At 44.4% G+C, this 16910-nt stretch overlaps 1 protein-coding gene across 2 annotated transcripts in view; it reads right to left on the bottom strand.

Annotated features, from left to right (window-relative positions):
* LOC138661554 (neurogenic locus notch homolog protein 1-like) overlaps window positions 1-16910 on the bottom strand; it is an 89673-nt gene that overhangs the window by 16723 nt on the left and 56040 nt on the right. For both annotated transcript variants that reach the window (XM_069746356.1, XM_069746357.1), the window contains exons 14-20: window positions 13387-13506; window positions 11643-11795; window positions 11309-11537; window positions 3828-4029; window positions 3222-3372; window positions 1105-1289; window positions 885-1014 (exon numbers count right to left, since the gene is read on the bottom strand). In XM_069746356.1, coding sequence (XP_069602457.1) covers window positions 885-1014; window positions 1105-1289; window positions 3222-3372; window positions 3828-4029; window positions 11309-11537; window positions 11643-11795; window positions 13387-13506 — 1170 coding nt within the window. The remainder of the gene's footprint in view (window positions 1-884; window positions 1015-1104; window positions 1290-3221; window positions 3373-3827; window positions 4030-11308; window positions 11538-11642; window positions 11796-13386; window positions 13507-16910) is intronic.

Raw genomic sequence — 16910 nt, 5'->3', positions numbered from 1 at the left:
CTAGCCTGTGCCCTAGCCCTATCCCTAACCTTTGCCCTAGCTCTAACCTTTTCCCTAGCCTGTGAGCTAGCCCTATCCCTAACCTTTTGCCCTAGCCCAAACCTTTTCCCTAGCCTGTGCCCTAGCCAGGGTTAGAAAATTGTACCAACACATACGTTTATTATAATCTTAGTGCTTTTTTTTTACATGGTACACACTTTAACGTCGGGCAGCTCTCCCAGCAGATCTCTGCTCCTCCCCTGAGGACATTACATGTGAGAGGAGAGATATTGAGCTGCAGGAGAGCACAATCGCCCCTGTTGCTGTCTATGCGCTCTGCAAAGGCAGCGACCGAGATGACAAAGCTAATGTCATTATACTGACAATGTTGTCATCTTGGTTACTGACTATGCAGAGCACAGCAGATGATGACAAGCTCATTTCTATTGCTGTGCTCTGCATAGGTACTGGCAGTGTCCCAGATGAAAAAAACAGGTGGTTGGTGCTTACCGGCACCATACGTCCGCAATGGAGAGCCTCCTGGATCATTTGGAAGACGGCCCAAAATTTTACACTCCCACTGGATTTTGCAGCAAGGAACATTGCCCTGTACCCCCCAGGCTTGACCCTCCACGTTACACAACTCTGTATATGTGAATGTTATATTCATACTTGCTAATATTAAGAAGTGGTCAGATTGGATTTTTTTTAGTGCAGAAGTGTTTTTGCAGATCCATAACTTATTCCGCCATTTTTGTTTGGGACTGCCAACAATTTATTTTTTACGCTGCTAGTGACCTTCTTAAGGCCGGGTTTCACCAATATTTCCAGATTCTGATTATAAATCTCTAATATCTACTGTTTTGGCCTCTTTACAGACGAACTATGAGAAGATATGCACTTACCTTGTGTTCCTGTAGGGCACACGCAGTGATGGCTGCCGCCCTGGGGCACGCACACTCCGTTGTGTTGACATGGCTGTGGGTAACATGGGTCTCGTTCTGTGCAGGTTTTTCCTAAATAACCAGGGAGGCACTGAAAATGGAAAAAATAACATGAATGAAAACTAAAGGAATACTTAGATATTAATGCACCGATACATTAGAGAAAAGATTGTTCTTTTACCTGGCAGGAAGGTGACCCTGAGATTTCCCAGCAATGACCACCATTTTTACAAGGGTTCGGACGACAAGGATTAATCTTATCTTGGCAATGAGAACCGGAAAAACCAGGGAAACAGTGACACTCGTATGAAGCACCCGAATCCACACACTGCCCATTCCCGTTACAGAGAGAGCCGGGGTTTATGCCTGTGAGCGTAGAAATTAGGGAAACAGAATATAAGAAATATTCATGCCTATATATTATACAGATAGGTATCTTATTACATTTGCGTCTCCTTCATGGTCTTGAGAAGTGGTTAGGACATTTATTTATTTCTGTACAGGAAGTGGGGGCGGTTCTTTATCTCTATACAGGAAGTGGGGGCGGCTCTTTATCTCTACAGGAAGTGGAGGGGGGGACTATCTTTCCACAGGAACTGAAGGCGGGTCTTTATTTTGCTACAGGAAGTGGGGACTGTTTTTTATCTCTCTACAGGAAGTGGGGATTGATCTTTATCCTTCTACAGAAAGTGGAAGCTGGTCTTTATCTGTGTACAGGAAGTGGGAGCCGTTCTTTATCTCTCTACAGGAAGTGGAGGAGGGACTATCTTTACACAGGAACTGTAGGCGGGTCTTTATTTTGCTACAGGAAGTGGGGACTGTTTTTTATCTCTCTACAGGAAGTGGGGATTGATCTTTATCCTTCTACAGAAAGTGGAAGCTGGTCTTTATCTGTGTACAGGAAGTGGGAGCCATTCTTTATCTCTCTACAGGAAGTGGAGGAGGGACTATCTTTACACAGGAACTGTAGGCGGGTCTTTATTTTGCTACAGGAAGTGGGGACTGTTTTTTATCTCTCTACAGGAAGTTGGGATTGATCTTTATCCTTCTACAGAAAGTGGAAGCTGGTCTTTATCTGTGTACAGGAAGTGGGAGCCGTTCTTTATCTCTCTACAGGAAGTGGAGGCGGTTTTTTATCTCTACAGGAAGTGGAGGCGGTTCTTTATCTCTACAGGAAGTGGAGGTGGTTTTTTATCTCTCTACAGGAAGTGGAGGTCGTTCTTTATCTCTCTACAGGAAGTGGAGGCAGTTTTTTATCTCTCTACAGGAAGTGGAGGTGGGTCTTTGTTTACAGGAAGTAAGAGCGGTTCTTTATCTCTCAACAAGAAGTGGGGAGGTTCCTTATCTGTATACAGGGAGTGGAGGCGGTTCTTAATCTCTCTACAGATGTGGATGTGGGTCTTTATCTGTATACAGAATGTAGGGGTGGTTCTTTATCTCTCTACAGGGAGTGGAGGCGGTTCTTTATCTGTGTACAGGAAGTGGGGGCAGTTTTTTATCTCTCTACAGGAAGTGCAGGAGGTTCTTTATCTGTATACAGGAAGTGGGTGCAGTTCTTTATTTCTCTACAGGAAGTGGGGTGGATCTTTATCATTCTAGAGGAAGTGGAGGTGGGTCTGTGTCCCTCCAAGGGAAATGGCAGTGGGTCTTTGTACCTCTACAAAAAAGTAGGGGTGGGTCTTTTTTTCTTTACAGGAAATGGGGGCAAGATTTTGTCCAGCTACGGGAAGTGGAGACCGGCTTTTGTCTTTTCATTCCTTCTCTTTTATTAGGCATAACAGAGAAGTGGGCTTTCAGTTCAGTGCTGGAGAGCCGGTAGTTAATGGCATACGTAATACAAGGTAAGAAGGGAGGGAAAAGAGGTTCATGCACCTATAGTGCTGACAGACTACTGATGAACATAAGCTTGCCTCTCCAAAAGAGTGGCTGACAAATTCCAGAGCCTGGTAATAGAGACAGTATGTGCACCAAAACCAGCTTTATCTTACTGTGAAGGATGAGGATAGTGAGATCGTACTTTTCTATAGGATTAGTCCACCTTAAATATGTAATTCTGGGCAAAATTCACCAAAAAGAAGTTGTCATGAATTTCAAGAGATTCTTGGACTTCTTAGATAACATAAATGTACCTATATATAAATAAATAGTGGGATGATGGTCCAATCTGATCGCTATTCGGGAGCAGGAATACATTTTTTTCCCTCCCTGCAGTCACTATTTTACTGGCTGACGTTCATGGAGTTTTTTTTTTGTAGTGTTTCTTCTGTGGAATGGTAAGTAATAGTTTGTGCCTGTTACCTCTGACTGCTGTGGTCGTGCAGGTCAGCAGAGACGTCTCGCAGTGGCTTCCTTCCCATCCGTGAGCACAAAGGCAGCGGTAGTTGGTCCCTTTCTGGGAGCAGGTGCCTCCATTTTGACATGGTTTCCGAGCACAGAAATCGACGGTGTCCTGGTTACGTAATGGAAGAGTAAATGATGGTGTCAGTATACCAATGGCTTGGGACTAAAAAGGTAGGTAGGACATTTCTTCCCAGCGAATTTCAGCTGTTGGATTTATAAGAAGGTATCGTGGGAATTTACTTATACACTTGGTGTGCAGAACGTTTTATGGAAAGAAAAAGAAATGAAGGCACTAGGACAAAATTAGCCACCAACTTGGCTTGAAAAGACCACATACCATCACCATGACGTGTGATAGACCCTTTAGGCGCAATCATTCTAGGCCAGCGTATTGTACATTATGGAGGCACCACACAAAGACATGTCCGTGGTCTCCATGAATGACTTTAGCATGTGCATGAGGCACAAAGAATTTGGTTGATGGACAGGATGTGCTTTCTATTCCAATAAACCACCAATTATTTACATGTTACCATTTTTATTATTATTACTGTTTTTACTGACCTCACAGTTGTCCCCCGTGTACATCTCAGGACAGGAGCAGATGTAGCCTCCGGGAACATCATGGCAGGTGCCACCATTCTTGCACGGTTCTGGTTTGCAAAATGTCACTTGATCTTGGCATTGGCTACCGGTGAATTTTTCTGGGCATAGACAGGTGAAAGAGGCGATTCCGTCCACACAGGAGCCGCCATTGAGGCAGGAGCTAAATAAAAATATATAAGATGAATAAAAGTAACCGGTAAGGGTGCTGTTGGTGACTGTGGCAATATCATGGCCACAGATTTTATCTCTCATCTTATCCAGAAATTTGGAATCATGGCAGTCATTGACATTCGTGGATTGAAGACTTTTATCTCTCATCTTATCCAGAAATTTGGAAGATTACAATGGTCCATCCACTCCTGGTCTGCCATGTTTTACCTGAAACACCACGCTGTACGAAAAGGTCTCAGGTCTACATTGCAAACAGAGAAGGGAGAGTGTTGTGAATTCTGTGGCAGAGCTCCCTCCTGTGGTCACAAGTGGTACTTCGGCTGATTCTCTCTGTGAGCTTCTGTTGGTGGAGGGAAGTGGTACTGCGGCTTCTGAGTTTCCTCCCTCAGGTGATCTGGTGAGGTCGTTAGGTGCTTCTCTACTTAACTCCACCTAATGCTTTGATCCTGGCTTCCTGTCAATGTTCCAGTGTTGGACTTGCTTTTCCCTGGATCATTCCTGTGGCCTGCTGCTCTGCATAGCTAAGTTCTTCTTTGCTATTTGTTTGCTATTTTTTCTGTCCAGCTTGTCTAATTTGTTGCTGGAAGCTCTGGCACGCAAAGGGTGTACCTCCATGCCGTTAGTTCGGTACAGAGGGTCTTTTTGCCCCCTTTGCGTGGTTTTCTTTAGGGTTTTGTGTAGACCGCAAAGTTACCTTTTCTATCCTCGATCTGTTAAGAAAGACGGGCCTCACTTTGCTGAATCTATTTCATCTCTACGTTTGTCTTTTCATCTTAACTCACAGTCATTATATGTGGGGGGCTGCCTTTTCCTTTGGGGTATTTCTCTGAGGCAAGGTAGGCTTATTTTCTATCTTCAGGCTAGTTAGTTTCTCAGGCTGTGCCGAGTTGCATAGGCAGAGTTAGGTGCAATCCACGGCTGCCTCTAGTGTTGTTTGGAGAGGATTAGGGATTGCGGTCTGCAGAGTTCCCACGTCTCAGAGCTCGTTCTATGATTTTGGGTTATTGTCAGATCACTGTATGTGCTCTGACCGCTATATCCATTGTAGTACTGAATTGCCTTTCATAACAGTACAGGAAGCCCAAAGTACTAATGATTCTCAATAGAGGGAAAAAAGAAGTTCTGAGACCATTTTTTTTTTCTTTGCACTGTGTTTTGCCTTTTTTTTCCCCTAGACATTTGGGTGGTTCAGTACACAGGTGTAGCGATGGACATTAGAAGTCTGTCTTCATTTGTGGATCAGCTCTCGGCAAGAGTACAAAAGATTCAAGACACTATTGATCAGAAAGCTATGTTGGAACCAAGAATTCCTATTCCTGATTTGTTTTTTGGAGATAGAACTAAGTTTCTGAGTTTCAAAAATAATTGTAAATTATTTCTGGCCTTGAAACCTCGCTCCTCTGGTGATCCAGTTCAACAGGTTTTGATTGTTATTTCTTTTTTGCGCGGCGACCCTCAGGACTGGGCATTTTCTCTTGCGCAAGGAGATCCTGCATTGAGTAATATTGATGCGTTTTTCCTGGCGCTCGGATTGCTGTACGATGAACCTAATTCAGTGGATCGGGCAGAGAAAAATTTGCTGGCTCTTTGTCAGGGTCAGGATGAGATAGAGGTATATTGTCAGAAATTTAGAAAGTGGTCCGTGCTCACTCAATGGAATGAATCTGCGCTGGCAGCTATGTTCAGAAAGGGTCTCTCTGAAGCCCTTAAGGATGTCATGGTGGGATTTCCTATGCCTGCTGGTTTGAATGAGTCTATGTCTTTGGCCATTCAGATCGGTCGACGCTTGCGTGAGCGTAAATCTGTGCACCATTTGGCGGTATTACCTGAGCTTAAACCTGAGCCTATGCAGTGCGATAGGACTTTGACCAGAGTTAAACGGCAAGAACACAGACGTCTGAATGGGCTGTGTTTCTACTGTGGTGATTCCACTCATGCTATCTCTGATTGTCCTAAGCGCACTAAGCGGTTCGCTAGGTCTGCCACCATTGGTACGGTACAGTCAAAATTTCTTCTGTCCGTTACCTTGATCTGCTCTTTGTCATCGTATTCTGTCATGGCATTTGTGGATTCAGGCGCTGCCCTGAATTTGATGGACTTGGAGTATGCTAAGGATTGTGGGTTTCTCTTAGAGCCCTTGGATGGATTTGGATTATGCTAAACGTTGTGGGTTTTTCTTGGAGCCTTTGCGGTGTCCTATTCCATTGAGAGGAATTGATGCCACGCCTTTGGCCAAGAATAAGCCTCAATACTGGACCCAGCTGACCATGTGCATGGCTCCTGCACATCAGGAGGTTATTCGCTTTCTGGTGTTGCATAATCTGCATGATGTGGTCGTGTTGGGGTTGCCATGGCTACAAGCCCATAATCCAGTATTAGATTGGAAATCCATGTCGGTGTCCAGCTGGGGTTGTCAGGGGGTACATGGTGATGTTCCATTTCTGTCAATTTCGTGATCCACCCCTTCTGAGGTTCCAGAGTTCTTGTCTGATTACCGGGATGTATTTGATGAGCCTAAGTCCGATGCCCTACGTCCGCATAGGGATTGTGATTGTGCTATCAATTTGATTCCTGGTAGTAAATTCCCAAAAGGTCGACTGTTTAATTTATCCGTGCCTGAGCACGCCGCTATGCGCAGTTATGTGAAGGAATCCCTGGAGAAGGGGCATATTCGCCCGTCATCGTCACCATTAGGAGCAGGCTTCTTTTTTGTAGCCAAGAAGGATGGTTCGCTGAGACCTTGTATAGATTACCGCCTTCTAAATAAGATCACGGTTAAATTTCAGTACCCCTTGCCATTGTTATCTGATTTGTTTGCTCGGATTAAGGGGGCTAGTTGGTTCACCAAGATAGATCTTCGTGGTGCGTATAATCTGGTGCGTATCAGGCGAGGAGATGAATGGAAAACTGCATTTAATACGCCCGAGGGTCATTTTGAGTATCTAGTGATGCCATTCGTGTTATGTAGGCAATCCAGTGACACAGTGTGCCAGCAATCAGAGCACATACAGTGATCTGACAATAACCCAAAAAACAATAGAACGAGCTCTGAGACGTGGAATCTCTGTAGACCGCAATACCTGAACCTATCCTAAACACAACTAAAGGCAGCTGTGGATTGCGCCTGACACTACCTATGCAACTCGGCACAGCCTGAGGAGCTGACTAGCCTGAAGATAGAAAAACAAGCCTGACTTGCCTCAGAGAAATACCCCAAAGGAAAAGGCAGCCCCCCACATATAATGACTGTTAGCAAGATGAAAAGACAAACGTAGGGATGAAATAGATTCAGCAAAGTGAGGCCCGATATTCTAGATAGAGCGAGGATAGCAAAGAGAACTTTGCAGTCTACAAAAAACCCTAAAGCAAAAAACCACGCAAAGGGGGCAAAAAGACCCACCGTGCCGAACTAACGGCACGGCGGTACACCCTTTGCGTCTCAGAGCTTCCAGCAAAACGAATTAACAAGCTGGACAGAAAAAGTAGCAACAAAAGCAAAGAAGCACTTATCTAAGCAGAGCAGCAGGCCACAGGAAAGATCCAGAAGCTCAGATCCAACACTGGAACATTGACAAGGAGCAAGGAAGACAGAATCAGGTGGAGTTAAATAACAAAGCAGCCAACGAGCTCACCAGAACACCTGAGGGAGGAAGCTCAGAAGCTGCAGTACCACTTGTGACCACAGGAGTGAATTCAGCCACAGAATTCACAACACATTCGGACTTGCCAATGCTCCATCAGTGTTTCAGTCCTTTATGCATGACATCTTCCGAGAGTACCTGGATAAATTCCTGATTGTGTACTTGGATGACATTTTGATCTTCTCGGATGATTGGGAGTCTCATGTGAAGCAGGTCAGAACAGTTTTTCAGGTCCTGCGTGCTAATTCTTTGTTTGTGAAGGGATCAAAGTGTCTCTTTGGTGTGCAGAAGGTTTCATTTTTGGGGTTCATCTTTTCCCCTTCTACTATCGAGATGGATCCTGTTAAGGTCCAAGCCATCCATGATTGGACTCAGCCGACATCTCTGAAAAGTCTGCAAAAGTTCCTGGGCTTTGCTAATTTTTATCGTTGCTTCATCTGCAATTTTTCTAGTATTGCCAAACCATTGACCGATTTGACCAAGAAGGGTGCTCATTTGGTCAATTGGTCTTCTGCTGCTGTGGAAGCTTTTCAAGACTTGAAGCGTCGTTTTTCTTCTGCCCCTGTGTTGTGTCAACCAGATGTTTCTCTTCCGTTCCAGGTCGAGGTTGATGCTTCTGAGATTGGAGCAGGGGCTGTTTTGTCGCAGAGAGGTTCTGATTGCTCAGTGATTAAACCATGCGCTTTTTTTTCCAGGAAGTTTTCGCCTGCTGAGCGAAATTATGATGTGGGCAACCGAGAGTTGCTGGCCATGAAGTGGGCATTCGAGGAGTGGCGTCATTGGCTTGAAGGAGCTAAGCATCGCGTGGTGGTATTGACTGATCATAAGAACTTGACTTATCTTGAGTCTGCTAAGCGGTTGAATCCTAGACAGGCTCGTTGGTCGCTGTTTTTTGCCCGTTTTGACTTTGTGATTTCGTACCTTCCGGGCTCTAAAAATGTGAAGGCGGATGCTCTGTCTAGGAGTTTTGTGCCCGACTCTCCGGGTTTGTCTGAGCCGGCGGGTATCCTCAAGGAAGGAGTAATTGTGTCTGCCATCTCCCCTGATTTGCGGCGGGTGCTGCAAAAATTTCAGGCTAATAAACCTGATCGTTGTCCAGCGGAGAGACTGTTTGTCCCTGATAGGTGGACCAGTAAAGTTATCTCTGAGGTTCATTGTTCGGTGTTGGCTGGTCATCCTGGAATCTTTGGTACCAGAGAGTTGGTGGCTAGATCCTTTTGGTGGCCGTCTCTGTCGCGGGATGTGCGTGTTTTTGTGCAGTCCTGTGGGATTTGTGCTCGGGCTAAGCCCTGCTGTTCTCGTGCCAGTGGGTTGCTTTTGCCCTTGCCGGTCCCGAAGAGGCCTTGGACACATATCTCTATGGATTTTATTTCTGATCTTCCCGTTTCTCAAAAGATGTCAGTCAGTGGTCTGTGATCGCTTTTCTAAGATGGTCCATCTGGTACCCTTGTCTAAATTGCCTTCCTCTTCTGATTTGGTGCCATTGTTCTTCCAGCATGTGGTTCGTTTACATGGCATTCCAGAGAATATCGTTTCTGACAGAGGTTCCCAGTTTGTTTCAAGGTTTTGGCGAGCCTTTTGTGGTAGGATGGGCATTGAATTGACTTTTTCCTCGGCTTTCCATCCTCAGACTAATGGCCAGACCGAACGAACCAATCAGACCTTGGAAACATATCTGAGATGCTTTGTTTCTGCTGATCAGGATGATTGGGTGTCCTTTTTGCCTTTGGCTGAGTTCGCCCTTAATAATCGGGCCAGCTCGGCTACCTTGGTTTCGCCATTTTTCTGCAATTCTGGGTTCCATCCTCGTTTCTCTTCAGGACAGGTTGAGTCTTCGGACTGTCCTGGTGTGGTTACTGTGGTGGACAGGTTGCAGCAGATTTGGACTCATGTAGTGGACAATTTGACCTTGTCCCAGGAGAAGGCTCAACGTTTCGCTAATCGCAGACGCCGTGTGGGTCCCCGACTTCGTGTTGGGGATCTGGTTTGGTTATCTTCTCGTCATATTCCTATGAAGGTTTCCTCTCCTAAGTTTAAACCTCGTTTCATTGGTCCGTATAGGATTTCTGAGGTTCTTAATCCTGTGTCTTTTCGTCTGACCCTTCCAGATTCTTTTTCCATACATAACGTATTCCATAGGTCATTGTTGCGGAGATACGTGGCACCTATGGTTCCATCTGTTGATCCTCCTGCCCCGGTTTTGGTGGAGGGGGAATTGGAGTATATTGTGGAGAAGATTTTGGATTCTCGTGTTTCTAGACGGAAACTCCAGTATCTGGTTAAATGGAAGGGTTATGCTCAGGAAGATAATTCCTGGGTTTTTGCCTCTGATGTCCATGCTCCCGATCTTGTTCGTGCCTTTCATGTGGCTCATCCTGGTCGGCCTGGGGGCTCTGGTGAGGGTTCGGTGACCCCTCCTCAAGGGGGGGGTACTGTTGTGAATTCTGTGGCAGAGCTCCCTCCTGTGGTCACAAGTGGTACTTCGGCTGATTCTCTCTGTGAGCTTCTGTTGGTGGAGGGAAGTGGTACTGCGGTTTCTGAGTTTCCTCCCTCAGGTGATCTGGTGAGGTTGTTAGGTGCTTTTCTACTTAACTCCACCTAATGCTTTGATCCTGGCTTCCTGTCAATGTTCCAGTGTTGGACTTGCTTTTCCCTGGATCATTCCTGTGGCCTGCTGCTCTGCATAGCTAAGTTCTTCTTTGCTATTTGTTTGCTATTTTTTCTGTCCAGCTTGTCTAATTTGTTGCTGGAAGCTCTGGGACGCAAAGGGTGTACCTCCGTGCCGTTAGTTCGGTACGGAGGGTCTTTTTGCCCCCTTTGCGTGGTTTTCTTTAGGGTTTTGTGTAGACCGCAAAGTTACCTTTTCTATCCTCGATCTGTTAAGAAAGTCGGGCCTCACTTTGCTGAATCTATTTCATCTCTACGTTTGTCTTTTCATCTTAACTCACAGTCATTATATGTGGGGGGCTGCCTTTTCCTTTGGGGTATTTCTCTGAGGCAAGGTAGGCTTATTTTCTATCTTCAGGCTAGTTAGTTTCTCAGGCTGTGCCGAGTTGCATAGGCAGAGTTAGGCGCAATCCACGGCTGCCTCTAGTGTTGTTTGGAGAGGATTAGGGATTGCGGTCTGCAGAATTCCCACGTCTCAGAGCTCGTTCTATGATTTTGGGTTATTGTCAGATCACTGTATGTGCTCTGACCGCTATGTCCATTGTAGTACTGAATTGCCTTTCATAATAGGAGAGGTTTCTGGAGCAGCAACCTAATTCCTAATCAATCCACAGGAAATCAAATTCATGACAAATTTACTCAAGATTTTAGATTCTAGCAAATATGAAATGTTTGGCATTCGATTCGCACTAATCCAGCAAAATGGTAATCACTTCGCCTGTCCTAACATCACCTACATCACAGCCCCCTAGTCCTCCATGCAAGTTTTTGGTTTTTCTGACGTCAAAAACTTATTCACCCAATGTGACCACATAAGGTCTATTCCCAAACCTTAGAAGAACTGAAGAACAGCATAGAAGGCTGGGGGTCCTTGAGGTCTGGAAAAACGTCAGTGCATAGTAAACATTTTTTTCACAACAATCGTGGCACTTTCGCTTCTCATATTGGTGGTTCTCTTACCTATTGGTGCAGTCCTGAGAGTTGACCTCACAGTTCGTTCCTTCGTACCCTCGAGCACAATCACATTTGTAAGAGTTAATTTGTTTTCTGCAGGTCCCTCCATTTTGACATGGTAAACCTTTACAATGGTCCACAGTCTCTTCACACAATGTCCCCATGTATCCAGGTGGACAAATACATAGAAACGATTCTGTCAGACTTGTGCACGTTCCTCCATTCTGGCAACGATCTATGGGGAAGATAAGAAAATATACGTAAAAAATTAACATCGAGACATGATTTGAAAGATGTCACAAGTTGCGTAGATAACACACAAAGGACGAGGAGGAATCACCTTTTAAACAGTGGTCAAGTTCTGTCTCACACTGGAGCCCGGTGAAACCCAAGGAACAGACACAACTGTAATTTCCGGGAATATTAACACAATTTCCTGAATTCTTACAGGGATCGTCCATACATTCATCAACATCAACTTCACAAGAGGATCCTGTAAGAAGTAAACGGAAAGTCAACCAGGTGGTCAACCACTGCTCTAAAACAAGACTAATCTGTACAAAAAGTCAATGTCATAAAAAAAATCTCAAACATTTAAATATCCCAATCCAAAATATACTAATATAACAGCATAAAATGGCCACAGACACTACAGGAAGGCCAACATAAGCTTGTCTAATTCACAGGACACTTGTAATATAGATACAGAAAGAGCCCAAAGCTAATATTTAAGCAAAACATGTGGGATCATGCAGGGCCGGCTCCAGGTTTTTGAGGGCCCCGGGCGAAAGAGTCTCAGTTACATAGTTACATAGTTATTAAGGTTGAAGGAAGACTATAAGTCCATCTAGTTCAACCCATAGCCTAACCTAACATGCCCTAACATGTTGATCCAGAGGAAGGCAAAAAAAACCATGTGGCAAAGAGTAAGCTCCACATTGGGGAAAAAAATTCCTTCTTGACTCCACATACGGCAATCAGACTAGTTCCCTGGATCAACACCCTATCAAGGAATCTAGTGTATATACCCTGTAACATTATACTTTTCCAGAAAGGTATCCAGTCCCCTCTTAAATTTAAGTAATGAATCACTTATTACAACATCATATGGCAGAGAGTTCCATAGTCTCACTGCTCTTACAGTAAAGAATCCGCGTCTGTTATTATGCTTAAACCTTTTTTCCTCCAAACACAGAGGATGCCCCCTAGTCCCGGTTTCAGGTCTATGATTAAAAAGATCATCAGAAAGGTCTTTGTACTGTCCCCCCTTTAACGCATACCACGATTCATGATCGCATATAAACACAGCCCCCAGCCGCTCCCACTCCCGGTGGTCCTAGGCACTGGTAGCTGCCTGCTTGCCCCTAACACCGGCCCTGAATGTGCCCCCCTGTCTCGCCAGGGCCCCGGCACTTGCCCAGGTACGCCGGGTGCTGACGCCGGCCCTGGAATCATGGATGAGATGGGACCAAGTTTGGATTATCGTTGCCTACAGGTGCCACTAGAATAAAGCTGCCCTTACACATGGAGTTAAAGTTGGTGAGAATGGACAATGTCAACCAAAAGGAATGTTCATTAGAAGGAATTAACAAATGACGGATCATTTTGGCCAATTGATAACACATCCTCATTGTCTGAAAAGAAACCGGTCATGTGGGGTTGAACAAAAAGATTCACGTCATCTTGGTCCAGGGACCGGTCTGGTCCTCCATACCAGCCAAACCGGAGCAGTCTTCACTTCTGCATTTGGCATCCTTGGCCAGGTATAGTGGGCGAATCTTGTGTTTATGAGACCCCCATGACGTGCACTGGACAACATGGAGGACTAAACTCCAGACCAGGGCAGCACGAATCTTATTCTTGAACTCTACGGCCACATTTCTTTTTTTTTTACACGTCCAGTTTGAGTGTTTGTTACAGCCAATATGGACTACCCTGGACGGCTGTGTTGTTTTTCTTCAAACGATCGTTCATTTAATGGTCGTTCAACCATCATCCTACTTCTACCTTGTGTAGAACACCTAACATCCGCTAATTACCAAAGTGACAAAAATTATGAAAAGATGACAGGCTCAATAACTCACCACTCCAACCTTTAGGGCAGAGACAGGAGAGGGCAGTAAGGTTGGGATGTTGGTAGCAGATTCCTCCATGATGACAGCTGTCCGGATGACAAAGTGATATGGTGGTCTCACAGAAGATTCCTAAGAGAGGACCAACATCTCAGCTGTGTACATGGCATAAAACACACCTCACACCTGTGCTATACTAAGGAAATCCTAAAAACATGATCTGTTGGGGGCCCCGATGAATGGAGTTTGGGAAACGCGGGCTTAAGGCCACCTATTGGTAATAAGTAAGGTAGTAAGTGCCTCACAAGTCAATGATGGACCCTATAACGAGCCTTACAAAATGACTAAGACTATAAGCCTACCAGAGAGGTGTTATACAGCATACTGTGTCCCGGTGATTGATTAACGGACTAGTCCCATGGAAAGTCCTCCAAAAGTCATCACACCTATTTATTACTGCTATATGAGGAATTTCTTTCTATTCATAAAGGACCATAAATATTTCATTTTTTACCTGGTGCAAATGCCGATGTTCTCCTGATTCCGGACATGTTTTTCTTTTTTTCTTGCGCCTCTCTATTCCTGAGATATGGCCCTTCTTACCTTTATATAAATCTAGTCTTATTATCCAAGTGGGCGTCGTCATCCTTTTCTCTGTGGGCGTCTTCATGAGGACCACATCCCGTTGGCTAACAAGACTAGATTTATATACTACGAAGACAAGGCCATATCTCAGGAATGGAGAGGCGCAGGAACAAAAGAAAAACATTGCTGGATTCAGGAGAACAGCAGCATTTACACCAGGTAAAATAATACATATTTATGGCAAGTGACACGTCCTCTTTAAGGGGTTATTCCTACCAGAGGATAGTTAACAGTTTGTACATTGGGGGTGACCAATTCCAAGAACACTGCTTTAAAATTTATTATTATTATTATTATTATTATTATAATGCCCCACGAGAATGAAGCAGTGGCAGTGCATGCCCTCCGATACTCCATTCATTGGTTATGGGATTGCCAGAAGTAGCCTAACCAAGTACAGAGCTCGAATGTTTGTGTGTCCCATAGAGAATGAATGGGGTGTGATGCTCATTTACTGTCACCACTCCATTCTGATGGGGCATTTCAAAGCCCTGTTCTTAGAAACAATATAGGCCTCCATAGTTGGACCGCCACATATCTCCAGGTTGTCAGCTATCCTTTCAATATTACATTTTAATAATGGGAACAACCCTGAAGTCCATGTCATAAACATATGGTACTGTCTAATCATACCATTAAAGATCTGTACTTTTTTTACCTTTCCACTCAGCTCATCATGTCCTAAAATGAGTAGCGAGAGTTTACCAACTTTGAAAAGAAAAATGTGATTTTGTGATACTCTGTTGGGAGATATTTATTCTCTATGTGAGGCCACCTAATGGCTTTCCATACATCTACCCTACGTATATGTAACATACAGTGGGGCAAAAAAGTATTTAGTCAGTCAGCAATAGTGCAAGTTCCACCACTTAAAAAGATGAGCGGCGTCTGTAATTTACATCATAGGTAGACCTCAACTATGGGAGACAAACTGAGATAAAAAAATCCAGAAAATCACTTTGTCTGTTTTTTTATCATTTTTTTTGCATATTATGGTGGAAAATAAGTATTTGGTCAGAAACAAAAAATCAAGATTTCTGGCTCTCACAGACCTGTAACTTCTTCTTTAAGAGTCTACTCTTTCCTCCACTCATTACCTGTAGTAATGGCACCTGTTTAAACTTGTTATCAGTATAAAAAGACACCTGTGCACACCCTCAAACAGTCTGACTCCAAACTCCACTATGGTGAAGACCAAAGAGCTGTCAAAGGACACCAGAAACAAAATTGTAGCCCTGCACCAGGCTGGGAAGACTGAATCTGCAATAGCCAACCAGCTTGGAGTGAAGAAATCAACAGTGGGAGCAATAATTAGAAAATGGAAGACATACAAGACCACTGATAATCTCCCTCGATCTGGGGCTCCACGCAAAATCCCACCCCGTGGGGTCAGAATGATCACAAGAACGGTGAGCAAAAATCCCAGAACCACGCGGGGGGACCTAGTGAATGAACTGCAGAGAGCTGGGACCAATGTAACAAGGCCTACCATAAGTAACACACTACGCCACCATGGACTCAGATCCTGCAGTGCCAGACGTGTTCCACTGCTTAAGCCAGTACATGTCCGGGCCCGTCTGAAGTTTGCTAGAGAGCATTTGGATGATCCAGAGGAGTTTTGGGAGAATGTCCTATGGTCTGATGAAACCAAACTGGAACTGTTTGGTAGAAACACAACTTGTCGTGTTTGGAGGAAAAAGAATACTGAGTTGCATCCATCAAACACAATACCTACTGTAAAGCATGGTGGTGGAAACATCATGCTTTGGGGCTGTTTCTCTGCAAAGGGGCCAGGACGACTGATTCGGGTACATGAAAGAATGAATGGGGCCATGTATCGTGAGATTTTGAGTGCAAACCTCCTTCCATCAGCAAGGGCATTGAAGATGAAACGTGGCTGGGTCTTTCAACATGACAATGATCCAAAGCACACCGCCAGGGCAACGAAGGAGTGGCTTCGTAAGAAGCATTTCAAGGTCCTGGAGTGGCCTAGCCAGTCTCCAGATCTCAACCCTATTGAAAACCTTTGGAGGGAGTTGAAAGTCCGTGTTGCCAAGCGAAAAGCCAAAAACATCACTGCTCTAGAGGAGATCTGCATGGAGGAATGGGCCAACATACCAACAACAGTGTGTGGCAACCTTGTGAAGACTTACAGAAAACGTTTGACCTCTGTCATTGCCAACAAAGGATATATTACAAAGTATTGAGATGAAATTTTGTTTCTGACCAAATACTTATTTTCCACCATAATATGCAAATAAAATGTTAAAAAAATAGACAATGTGATTTTCTGGATTTTTTTTTCTCAGTTTGTCTCCCATAGTTGAGGTCTACCTATGATGTAAATTACAGACGCCTCTCATCTTTTTAAGTGGTGGAACTTGCACTATTGCTAACTGACTAAATACTTTTTTGCCCCACTGTATCTAGGTAAGTACATTTTTTGGATAATAGATATATACAGTTGTGCACAAAAGTTTACATACCCTGGCAAAATGTTTGCATTCTTGGCCTTTTTTCAGAGAATATGAATGCTAGCACCAAAACTTTTTCTCCACTCATGGTTAGTGGTTGGGTGAAGCCATTTATTGTCAAATTACTGTGTTTTCTCTTTTTAAATCATAATGACAACCCAAAACATCCAAATGACCCTGATCAAAAGTTCACATACCCCATTCCTTAATACCGTGTATTGCCCCTCTAACATCAATGACAGCTTGAAGTCTTTTGTGGTAGTTGTGGATGAAGTTCTTTATTTTCTCAGATGGTAAAGCTGCCCACTATTCTTGCCAAAAAGCCTCCAGTTCCTGTAAATTCCTGGGCTGTCTTGCATGAACTGCGTGCTTGAGATTTCCACAGAGTGGCTCAATGATAATGAGGTCAGGAGACTG

This window comes from Ranitomeya imitator, chromosome 2 (assembly GCF_032444005.1).
Source record: "Ranitomeya imitator isolate aRanImi1 chromosome 2, aRanImi1.pri, whole genome shotgun sequence".
NCBI classification, from domain to species: domain Eukaryota; kingdom Metazoa; phylum Chordata; class Amphibia; order Anura; family Dendrobatidae; genus Ranitomeya; species Ranitomeya imitator.
Note: the sequence above shows the minus strand (reverse complement) of the source record. Positions and strands in the feature narration are given on the sequence as shown.